Below are 12,269 nucleotides of genomic sequence, written 5' to 3' on the forward strand. Positions count from 1 at the left end.
AGTTTTTTTTTTTTTTTTTTTTTGAGACAGAGTAACTCTGTCGCCCAGGCTGGAGTGCAGTGGTGCAATCTTGGCTCACTGCAACCTCTGCCTCTTGGGCTGAAGCGATTCTCGTGCCTCAGCCTCCCGAGAAGCTGGGACTACAGGTGTGCACCACCATGCCTTGCTAATTTTTTGTATTTTTAGCAGAGACAGGGTTTCGCCATGTTGGCCAGGCTGGTCTTGAACTCCTGACCTCAAGTGATCCCCCCGCCTCAGCCTCCACAAGTGCTGGAATTACAGGTGTGAGCCACCGTGCCTGGCCGGGATTGGCCAAGTCTTAATTCCAAGAGTTTCTACTACAAAAACAAAAGTTTCAAAAATGACTTTTGAATCTATTAAGCATCCACCTTCCAATTCTCGCAATCGCCTTCAGGAATGCTTACAAATTCACCCAATCTTCTTATTAAAAACTACAGCCCTACTTGCTTCTTTGGCCCTCTGGGAGATAAAACTGTCAAATGATGAGTCAAAAACATGCTGGGCACTTTGTTTAGTGGAATGAGGCAGCTGGTTTCCTTCTCCGTAGTGGTGGGCTGATTTCTATTACACCTGTGTGTCAGGCACTGTCCTCCAGGTTTTCATGAGGGAGCTGTGACATCAGCCTATCTCCGAGTGTTTGGAAAGTGGACTTTGAAAGTGTTCAAAATCACTTTAGCTCCTTCCCTCTTTTTATCCTTATCCCAACGTCCTCCAGGGTGCTTCAAGCTCAAGTTCACGGATTTCTGTAAAGATACCTATTTTTTTGACTATTGTAAGCACTATTCTACCTTTTCCCATGTACAATCTGGTTCTTTTGAATAGGTTATCTTCTTTTTTTGATGTATCCTAATTTTAAGTTCCAGCCTACCATATGCATAGTGGGACTAAAATATTTAGGGGCAGGGGCTGCAAAGGCAAAGGCATGCTGGCTTACATATACGATTACATGGATTTGTTAGCTTTAAGTCCTTAAGATGAAATAATGCAAATGAAATATCTTTTGTTTTTAACTTTCTATCTTGAAAATTTTGCAAGCAAGGTTTCGATCAATGAAAAAGCTGCACAAAGTATATCTATATACTTCGTTTCCTGCACTTTTGATAGTTGTAGCATGTTTCTGGCAGGTGTCAAGTTTTTTGCTAACGCTATGAAGTTAGCCTGGCACCTGCCATTGCTCACTCCTTATGCTATGTTAGACATTCTGCAGTTCAGTGGATACAGTGAGGTCTTTGCTATCAACGGGTTCACTTTATTATTTATATAGTATCTAAACATTTGTATATAAAAACCCGGCCGGGCGCGGTAGCTCACGCCTATAATCCCAGCACTTTGGGAGGCTGAGGTGGGTGGATCACGAGGTCAGGAGATTGAGACCATCCTGACCAACACGGTGAAACCCTGTCTCTACTAAAAAAAAAAATACAAAAAATTAGCCAGGCGTGGTGGCGAGCGCCTGTAGTCCCAGCTACTCAGGAGGCTGAGGGAGGAGAATGGCATGAACCCGGGAGGTGGAGCTTGCAGTGAGCCGAGATCACACCACTGCCCTCCAGCCTGGGCGAGAGAGCAAGACTCTGTCTCAAAAAAAATAAAATAAAATAAAAACCCAAGTTTTTTACTCCTTTTTGCCAAATGTTTCTTAGTATCAACCCGAAGATATCATCTATTTGTCTTCAATTTTCCATGCTACTCTTTTTACTCTGTATTCTATTTTATAGGCAAAAATCCACAAGTATTGCCTTTACCTTCTTCTGTTTAAAACCCTCTTGACCACTGTCTGGGCAAGCAGACTGCCCAGGAACCAGAGCTGTTTTCCAACCCACATGTAGAGGACATTATTGCAGAGTGCTGACTTCCAGTCCAGGTGTTCAGATTCTGTTTGCTCAAAACTGTCTGGATGGCAAACTATTCAACCTCTCTCAACTTCTCTCACTCCGAAACCCGAAGTGTTCAGTAGAAAGAAATAAATACCAGTATGACCTTCTAAATCCAAATCAGTTCTAAGTCCTTTGAATTCTATCTCAAATTTAACAACTTTTCTCTCATTCTCCAACACCACCTTCTTGGGTCCAGGCACCATCATCTTCTACCCAAATCACTAAAACAGCTTCCCAACTGGCCCTCCCAATTCTACTCTTGGCCCATCTCAACGGATTCTGCACACCACAGCCAGGCGGCCTTGACAGTATAGATTCCCCGTCACTGCACTCCTAACCCCTGTCCAGCATCTGATTCTCAAGCCTCTTCTCTCACCTTGCCCCCTCTCACCCATCCTGCTCCAGCCACACTGGACTCTGTCACCTTCTCAAACGCTGCCAGACTCTTGCCAGGATGCTGCTGTAGTTCCCTTACTGAAAAGCTTCTCTCTCCTCCCTTCACAGGGCCAGCCTTCTTACCCCTGAGGTTTCAGCCTCAGAGAAGCATTCTCTGAGGACTTGAGCTGAAGCAGGACCCCAAACCCCTTGGCCCCTTGTGTGTGTGGGTGTTTGAGATAGGGTCTCACTTTGTCACCCAGGCTGGCATGCAGTGGTGCCATCTTGGCCTATTGCAGCCTTGACCTCCCCGGTTCAAGAGATCCTCCTGCCTCAGCTCCCCCAGGTAGCTGGGACTACAGGCGCACGCTACCAAGCCTGGCTAATTTTTGTATTTTTAGTAGAGATGGGGTTTTGCCATGTTGCCCTGGCTGGTCTCGAACTCCTGAGCTCAAGTGATCTGCCCACTTCAGCCTCCAAAAGTGCTGGGATTACAGGCTTGAACCACCATGCCCAGCCTCCTTGTGTGTTTTCGTATTGCAACATCCCATTACTTAGAATGTTCATGTATTTACCTGACTATCTCTGCCACTATAAAGCAATTTCCATAAGGACAGACTATGTCTCACACACTCTTGCATCCCCAGGCCAAAACGCAACGCTTATTTAGCACAAGCACATCCTCAGTGAATGATTAATTTGTGAATACCCACTTACTTTCTGGCTAGGTAACCTCTGCAAACGGCCTGGAAGAAGATAATGATATCGGTGATTTTTAAATCTCTTTCTTCCTCTAAGTGTGCCAGAACTCCAGCTCTGAAAAATATCTTGCTCTGTCCAATTCTGTACAAGTTTGGGTCCAATTCTAAAGCCCGGATCTAAGAGAGAAAGAGTTCATTTACTTTTTTTAACTACAAGAAAGATTAGATTAAATCTACAAACCAGAAAAAATCAAGAAAACCTTACCATTCGTTCACAGGCCTGTTTGCCATCCATAAAACCTTTAGGAATAGCATTTGGAGTTAGGATCTCATATCTGTAAGAAAATATTCCAAGAAGTATTTTGTAGAAATTTGTGAACAATGTATATCTACTAACTGTGCGTTTTGCTCTAAGAGGCAATAAAATGTTGGGTAATACATGTTAAATTAAGCGTCAAGAAATGAACTGGTGATAATCTGATGTTTTCCGTAGATCGACTTTCTATTTCTCATAAGTAAAAATGAGGTTAGTTCTTTCAGGTCAAAAAGTAGGTTTAGGAGGTTGTGGCAGAGAAAAATCAAAAGCATGGTGTTTTAGAAACCTTTCATTTTTCTTCATTTCCCATAAAATGTTCATATCCTCAAGATGCAAAAGAGAATCTGGCTTTCTGTACTTTAAGTCACTGTCAATTTGTAGCATTTATTAGATAACAGGAAGGGCTGTAAGAGCTGTGTTCATAGGCTTCTATTCAGAACATCAGAAAATATCAGGGTGACATGTGACATGACATTGGTCTGGGTGTATACACATACATGTGTTCACTGAGCTGCACATTTAAAATCTGTGTACCTCACTGTATACAGGCTATACCTTAATCAGAAAAATAAAAGATACCGGCTATATTAAAGGAGGAATCCTGGCTACATCAATCAACTTTGTATCTTGGATGCCAATTATACTCCCTTTTTCTCCTAACAATAAAAAATGAAAATCTACCAGACTTCATCATACAATGGGATCAGAATGATGGCTTTCCTGAAGACACACATGGACTGGAAAAGCTTCTCAAGGTGATTCTATCTGGTACAGTGGGAGAAAGGGCACAAAGACCATTCTTTGACCTGGCAGCACCATTTATTTCATGGAACAGCAAATGGTGTCATACTTTGAAATCTGATTTCCAGAAAAAAGAAGAAAAAAAGCAAACTAAATGTAACTATTCAAGAAAATTACCAAATAAAAGTTAAAAATAACTCTTTCTCATCATATGTTTGTATCCATTTCCACTGCAAGTTGACAGATCTTTTCCCTTTTGTTTTTTCTTAATCCTTTTCTATCTACTCCTTTCCCTATGTTAGCTAAAAGACTGTAATTGCACGCATGTGTGTGCACATGTACACACATACATTGGAAAAAAATACATATACATACACACACACATACAGATATATTCATTGAGAAAAGATGGAAAGAAGTACCCCAGCATGTTTTTAGGAATCACTCCTCGATGATTTTTATTTACTTTTTTACTTCTCTTGTATTTTCCAATTTTCCTAAAAGGAACATACATTACTCATCTATTTAAAAAACCAATTTTAAAAATAATTATGTTTGGACTGTAATCCCAGCACTTTGGGAGGCCGAGGCGGGATCACGAGGTCAGGAGATCGAGACCATCCTGGCTAGCTCAGTGAAACCCCGTCTCTACTAAAAATACAAAAAATTAGCCGGGCATGGTGGCACGTGCCTGTAGTCCCAGCAACTCAGGAGGCTGAGGCAGGAGAATCACTTGAACCTGGGAGGCGGAGGCTGCAGTGAGCCGAGATGGTGCCACTGCACTCCAGCCTGGGTGTCAGAGCGAAGACTCCATCTCAAAAATAATAAATAAAAATAAAAATAATTATGTTTGAATCCCAGGTAGAACTGTCTGAGTAAGTAAACTGTAAGCTTTCAGCTTTCTATGTTTATCTCAAAGCTAACTTCAGGGCGCTGAAAACATGGCATGTTTCTTTGCAGCACTCATAGCAGTTCCTAGCACATTGCCTTTTTATAAAGGAGGCACTCAATCTTCCTACCAATACAATAATCAAGGTAGTAAGGGTTGTCCCTTTTCCAGTACCTCACTATATGTTTGCTATATAAGAAAACAAACTATGTATGGGACAAGGAAAAAGATTTCCTTATTACATCACTGTTTTAATTCATATTAAGATAAACTTTGATACATAAGCAAAAAAAGTAAAAGTTAGCAATACCTCTGTCTGAATTCCTGGAAAACTATTCGGTTAGGGAAGCCCTGGCGACAGATTCGGATCCCTTCCAGGACACCATTACAGCGAAGCTGATCTAGGACTAGGTGTGGATCCAATTTTCCAGCCTAATCAAGCAAACAATAGTTTCATGGTTTAATCTTTAGCACCTGACCTAGATCAGTTTTAAATACTAGCATATGTTTTGCTCAGCACGTACCCTCTTCTCGTGATTTGGAATGATGCAACGAACAAAGTTAGGGTTGGTGTTTCGGAGAGTTGCCATCAGCTTGGTGAGAGATTCTTTGTAGAGTTGCCCAACGGTACGAAACATGCCCTTCTTGGTTTTATATGCGGAGCCAAAAGCTGTCTCAGTCATACCAGTGACTTGATCCAGACCCACAATACGGTCCACTGGGGAGAAGAAAGGACAAAACAAATATAAGCCAAACCTCACTCATTAGCAGGGAAAGAAAAGACACAGTGAAAGTGCAGCAGCACAAGCTTTGTGGAACAAATGACAGGAGATGCCATATAGGTAAGGCAGTCAGCATACTTAGGCACTGCACAAGCCGGGAACTAACAGCCACACACTTATATGGCAGGATACTGTAGTGCTTTGACAGCTCCACACTAACACACACCAGCAGATGCCTTCCGCTGCGCTAGTTTCAGGAATTCACTGTCTTGGATAACATTGTGCCTGTTACATTTACAATTATTTGGTAAATGAAAACTCATTGGCTGGCATTATTGATACATACAAACTGATACTGTGAAAGGCCTCCAAATAGGAAATGGCTCATAAAAATATATATAAGAATATCTGATTGTACAAATCCACTTAACAAATAACCTCAGGGACTAGGGACCAGAATTCTCTCTTATTAGTCATTAGATATTCAGTGAGAAAAGTCATTCAAGTTTTAGGAACAAATGCAGGAAGATTAGATTATAGGAGTTCAGATTTTTAGCAATGTGTAAGCTTCAGCTCTCTTCTCAAAACATGAATAACACTTATTAAAGGGCAAGAACACAAAATAGGAAGGACTCTTCTGAAAAGATAAATGCCTAAGCTTCCTAGGTGTTCAATGGCTAAACTTGTCAGACATTCCCTTGTTAGAGCAACTGATATTTTTACATTATCCACAAAGACCTAGTACTTCTAATGATGAGACCATAAACAGTACACCAGCCACAAGCAAAACATTTGGTGCATAATGTACATATCCTCTTATTGAAAAGAAGTTAAATGAATGAGGCACATTACTTAAATACTTTAAAATCAATCAGAATTATCAACTGAACTGCCCTTTTTAATGCCCTCCTCAACCCTAATGGACACCTCATTTCTTTCATTTGTTTCCTATGACAGAAGCATATGGGGACCTGACACTGTGCGAAGAGCTTTATGTGCAAGATCTCATTCAATTATCAATTTCCAGTGAGGTTTTTAACAGAAGAGAACCATGACCCCGGGAGGTAAAAATGAACTGCTCAAGTTATGCAGGTCTTCAGTGGAAGATGGGAGAAGGGCGGGTAAAAGCTGTTTAATTTCCAGGCCCACGCAGGCACACTACACTACAACTGCTTCCAAGCAAAGCTACCAGATTCAAGGATGTGGGTCAGAGTTACCTCTTTTGCTTGTGCACTGGAGACTGTCTTACCTCAGAAACCACCATTCTTTCCTGTGCCTTCAACCTCTCCCTCTTCACTTGCCCCAGCAGAAAGTAGCACAAACCCACTTCTGCAGGCCCCATAAAATACTGATCTTCCCTTGACCCTGTAATCTTCCCACTTCTCTTGTCAGAGCCACGCTTCTTTCTTGAGTAGTTCACAGCGTTGCTACACCATATCCTCTCCCACTCACTTCCCAGTGTGTAGCCAACTGGCCTATGGCCCGTCCTCTTCCTCTCCTGCCCAGCACTACTCAGGCAATGACTGAAATTGCTAAATGAATAGACACCACCCGGTGCTTGTTTTTCTTGACCCTGCTATGTTTACCTGGTGATGTCACAGCACCATTCTAAAAACGCTCCACTCCTGGCTTTTTTAGGAGCCCCACCTTCTCCTGTACCCTACCTCCCCCTCACTACTTCAGTCCCATGTTTCTTGATGATTTCTCTTCTGCTTTTCCTGTACCTCACGGCACTCACCTGGGATCCCAAATCAATTCATCTGCAACCCTTCTAGAATAAGGCACAATACAAATGCTGACATTGGCCCTCTGCTTTTCTCAAGCCATATTCCCAACCCAGGTGATCTCAGCTATGACTCTAACTAGATATACCTGACCACCCAGAGCCAGCTGCCAAACACCTGTATTCTACTCTCCACTCAGATGTCACAAAGGTGCCTCTGCCTTCTACAAATGCTTGTTCAATCCTAGCATGTCTGCTTTGACTCAATGTTGCATCCCTGCTCCCTGCATGATGTCTGGTACCAACATGCTTGATATATACATGTCAGTGGATAAATTATGTAAACATTAAATATGTTTGTAATTAAAAAGAGTGAGAAATGCATTCAAAGAAAATAACAGGATGCTATAGGAGAAATGAGTGGTTAGAGATCTCTCTGGGGAAATGCCATATAAAACCCCAAAATTAAGAATGGGCCTGTGGGAAGATGACCGCTCCAGTCAGTGCAATCGGCATATGTGGAAGACCAGGGGCACGAAGAAGCGAAGGAAGGCCAGCACGGAGGAGGAGGCACCGGTATGAGGAGGAGCTTATGACACGCACACTGGCTGCTGCCTGCAGAATGGCCTGGGGAAGGGGGAGGGAGAAGTGGAAGTGGGGAGGCCAGACAGGTGACCCTCCCAGGAGTCCAGGGTCTAGGCGATGAGGGCAGCTGGAGCTAGTGAGATTACGAAGACGGATCGAGAAGGAAGATTCAAGAGGTATTTTAGTGGGAGGACGGACTTGCTCTTGGATGAACTTGATATGCAAAGTGAGGCAGAGGAGCATTTCAAGAATAACTGCCAGGATTCTGGCTTAAGCAACTGAGTGGCTGGTAGAGAAGACAAGGAGGGAAGTGGGTTTTGTGGATGGGAAGACAAAACCCAAACTCTAAGTAAGTCTGGGATGCCTGGGGGACTTCGAAGTAGAAGAGAGATGTCAAGTGACAAGAGGAAAATTCCAGTCTGCTGCTAGGAAGAGAGGTCTGAACTAGAAAGGTAAATTTGGGAGTTGTCAACTTTTATCTAGGGGAGACCAGAAAGAGATGGAGGGCCTAAGACCATCCCCAAGGAGCTCAGCAGAGGAGGAGGAGTTAAAGAGGAATGAAGGCCAGGCACAGTGGCTCATGCCCGTAATCCCAGTATTTTAGGAGGCCGAGGCGGGAGGATCACCTGAGGTCAGGAGTTTGAGACCAGCCTGGCCGACATGGTGAAACCCTGTCTCTACTAAAAGTACAACAAATACAAAAAGTAGCTGGCGTGGTGGTGCACACCTGTAGTTCCAGCTACTTGGAAGGCTGAGGCAGGAGAATTGCTAAGGCTGAGGCAGGAGAATTGCCTGAACTCAGGAAGCAGAGGTCGCAGTAAGCTGAGATCATGCCACTGCACTCCAGCCTGGGCAACAGAGCGAGACTGTCTCAAAAAAAAAAAAAAAAAAACACAAAAGAAGGATATGGAGAGGGGACAAAGGCCCATGTCTTAAACCCAAGCACGGACCCACCCTCTGTCCTGTTCTTCCTCCTGGGTTTCCTATCCAATGGAACCACGGACCAAAAGTGGTCAAGCCAAAAGTTAAGATGTCATCGATCCACCCTCCTCTCCCCTGCCCTTGCTGGGCTCCTGCTTCTGACCTGGATCCTGCACTTCTCCCCCATTTCATCCTCTACCCGTAGTGCTACATGGTTCCTTCATTTACACGTTTTGTCCCTGTGTAATGTAGCAGCCATTTCTAAAAGACAAAACTAAGCATTAACATCCTCGAATTTCTCCCACAGCCTGTCGGATATTGTCCAAATAACTCAGCTCAGTAGTACAACACAGCAATGGCCTCCACTCAGAGTCAGACACACCACACTCATGAGCTGGGTGATTCTGGGGCAAGTGATCCAACTTCTCTAAGCCTAAATTTCCTCCTCTTGAAATGGAGCTAAGGAGACCACGCTTCAGAGTTGTGAGCCTGAAAAACGTTCAAGTGCTCAATGAAGGCACCTCTCTTGTCCCTTTCACACGTGCCCCTAAAGGCCAACTGTACAAACTAGTTGCATTTTCCCAAAGACACAATGACTTCACATTCCATCCTTTTCTCTCTGCCTGGAATGCCCAGCCCGCTCCAGTCATCTTGGCAAATGCTTAAATACTTTTAAATCTCCATTCCTTTACCAGCTACCTCAGGGAACTCTTCTTACGTTCGGTTTTCACCCTGCCTCCAAAGCTAAATAGGCCACTCCCTTCTCTAGGCTTCAAATCCCTGGGACAGAACTTCCACACTGTTTCTGTGCTTCTTCTCACTGGACTGAGCTTCCCCAGGGAACATTTTTCCAGCATCTCACATACTCAGGGCCCCGAAAGCTGTGCCTATGGTGTCTCTGGCCCCCCAACCATCAGCGGAGACAATCTCCCAGCCCTAAATGTTGACCGGTGCCTGGTGCCAGGCACACAGTAGCTATTTAATAAATATCTGCTAAGTGAACTTGCATGAAGTTTACCAGAAGAACAAATCACCACTACAACAAAAGAGGAAGAGCACCATGTTACTCTGGAAGGATCAATTACACTGGTTGTGCAGTACTTTAGCCTGCACGGGCAGTTCTTAAACACAATCTGCTGTCAGTGTTGTGTGTGTGGCTTTTTAAAAATATAGTAACCAATAAATAGTCATAATAATCCTGATTTTCAAATTTAATTTTAATAAGGACAATCCAAAGCTAAATATTCAGATTAAAAAAAAATAATGCTTTAGACTTTCAGTTCTTGTTTTTTGTTTTTTTGAGATGGAGTCTTGCTCTGTCACCCAGGCTGGAGTGCAGTAGCACAGTCTTGGCTCACAGCAACCTCTGCCTCCTGGGTTCAAGCAATTCTCCTGCCTCATCCTTCTGAGTAGCTGGGACTATAGGTGCCTGCCACCATGCCTGGCTAATTTTTTATTTTTAGCAGAGATGGGGTTTCATCATATTGGCCAGGCTGGTCTCGAACTCCTGACCATGTGATCTGCCCGCCTCGGCCTCTCAAAGTGCTGGGATTACAGGCGTAAGCCACCGCACCCAGCTGTTTTTAATTCAACATTTTAAACTCAGGGTTAGATTCCACCAACGAAATTATCTTGTGGGTAAAAGAGAAACACTTTGGGAAGTTCATTAAATGATTTGAGCCACACTAATAATGTATGATTTCACTCAACAATCAAGACCCGAAAAAACTCTATTTTAAGAGTATTTTCTTGTTGATCAAAGCAGAAACCAGAGAAAGGCAGAAAATGCGAAGAGAAGACTCCAGCAGCTCCTTGAAATGAGCAGCGCGCCTCACTGGAAGACCTAATATTGCTTTCTAAATCTCAAGTGCCTTTCCTCCAGCCACAGTTTCAGGGTAAAGATTAGCTTTGCTTATTCTTGCACTGTAAATTCTTCTATCTGAGATGTCAGGAGACCCTGGTTAGGATTGCTGGTGGGCATTTACATTCATTACTTGGTTCTAGAAGCCTGAAAAGTATTTTCTACTAACACCTAATTTACTAATCTATAACAATTTAAACAGTCGGAAATTAGATGAGTTCCGGACTGAAATCTGTGACGACATATTCGCAGTTTAAGAGAGAAAATGCAATGTGTCGTCTATCTCATCATGAAACTGCCACCAACAGTTTCATAGAAGGAATGGCATCGGCTGGTGCCAGAATCCTTAACTGGCCCTTCTAGGGGATAATCTAGGAGACGGGTCCATAAGATTTTTATGTTTTTCAAATCTGTGCATGGGCCAAAATACTAGTGTTACTAAATTTACTTTCAAGTATTTAAGCTAGATCTTCAGAAATTCATTCTAGTTAATATAGCTGGAAACCAAAAAAGGGGGAAGAAACCTATTTAATGTTAATTTCAACAGCTAGATGTTGATGACTGAGAGCAGCATCACGCACTCCTCATGAAAGGTCTCCAGTGCCTGGCACTGTGTGAGGCATGGAGCAGGTTCTCAATACTCATTTAAACAAGGTAAGACAATTCCACCCTCATATAGATGAAAATGTCACTGTTATAAACAATTTGGAAACGAATATGAATTCGCAGAAACAATCTTAACATCAGTCTGTCTCCGTAATATCCCTGTTATGTGGTACTGTAATAACAAGTTTACAGTGGTTACATAACTAGTTGCTAGAACCGATCTGCTAATTACTCTAGCATTTGGAAATTTTTAGAAAAACCCCAGGAAGTTGAGAGGTTGAGAGGAAGCACATGATTTAAGGAGAAAGCAATCTTCTTTATCCCAAGCACTAGTCTCAAGCCAAACTTGAATGTCTCCCTTTTTTCCATCTACCTTCCTATCCCTTTCGGCCAGGCCATCTAAGGCGTTGGGCAGACAGGAAGCCCCTCTTTGCCCGCAGCTTCCACTGTCGTCTGCGCTCACTTTCTCCCCTTGTGGGGTCCCATGTCCCCAACTCATGCTGAGACTGGGCAGCCTGCCACCACTGCCTATCAGCTGCACCTTGGGACACTATGAGCAATACTAGACTTATGTTAAGTAAAGCCAAGGAAATAAACATTTATTGGGTTTCTCTGTTGTTCTGTAATTACAGCAGCAGCTGCTGCAGATGCAGCCACGGCAACGGCAACTCTACAACACCACACATTCAGGCACTCCCCGTGTGCCACGCATTCAGGTTCACGTTGCCGTAGTTGATACTCACAATAACCCTGAGAACTAAACGTCGCTGTCTGCACTTGCCCTCAGGAACTCAAGCTGCAGCACCCAAGCGCTGCTTCTCCTCGGTGAGTTTCCAACTATTGCTAACACTCAAGATCAAAAACAGGAAGGAGCAGAATATACTGCGACAATAACAAAAACCTTCATCCATTGAAAGCGAGAACAATTTAAACA

General features: G+C 43.3%; 1 protein-coding gene across 4 annotated transcripts in view; it reads right to left on the bottom strand.

Annotated features, from left to right (window-relative positions):
- MYH10 (myosin heavy chain 10) overlaps positions 1-12,269 on the bottom strand; it is a 154,983-nt gene that overhangs the window by 41,310 nt on the left and 101,404 nt on the right. For all 4 annotated transcript variants that reach the window (XM_054456792.2, XM_063657069.1, XM_054456798.2 and 1 more), the window contains 4 exons: positions 5,442-5,635; positions 5,228-5,349; positions 3,237-3,306; positions 2,988-3,148 (listed from right to left, as the gene is read on the bottom strand). In XM_054456792.2, coding sequence (XP_054312767.2) covers positions 2,988-3,148; positions 3,237-3,306; positions 5,228-5,349; positions 5,442-5,635 — 547 coding nt within the window. The remainder of the gene's footprint in view (positions 1-2,987; positions 3,149-3,236; positions 3,307-5,227; positions 5,350-5,441; positions 5,636-12,269) is intronic.

Source organism: Pongo pygmaeus, chromosome 19 (assembly GCF_028885625.2).
Source record: "Pongo pygmaeus isolate AG05252 chromosome 19, NHGRI_mPonPyg2-v2.0_pri, whole genome shotgun sequence".
In the NCBI taxonomy this organism is placed as follows: domain Eukaryota; kingdom Metazoa; phylum Chordata; class Mammalia; order Primates; family Hominidae; genus Pongo; species Pongo pygmaeus.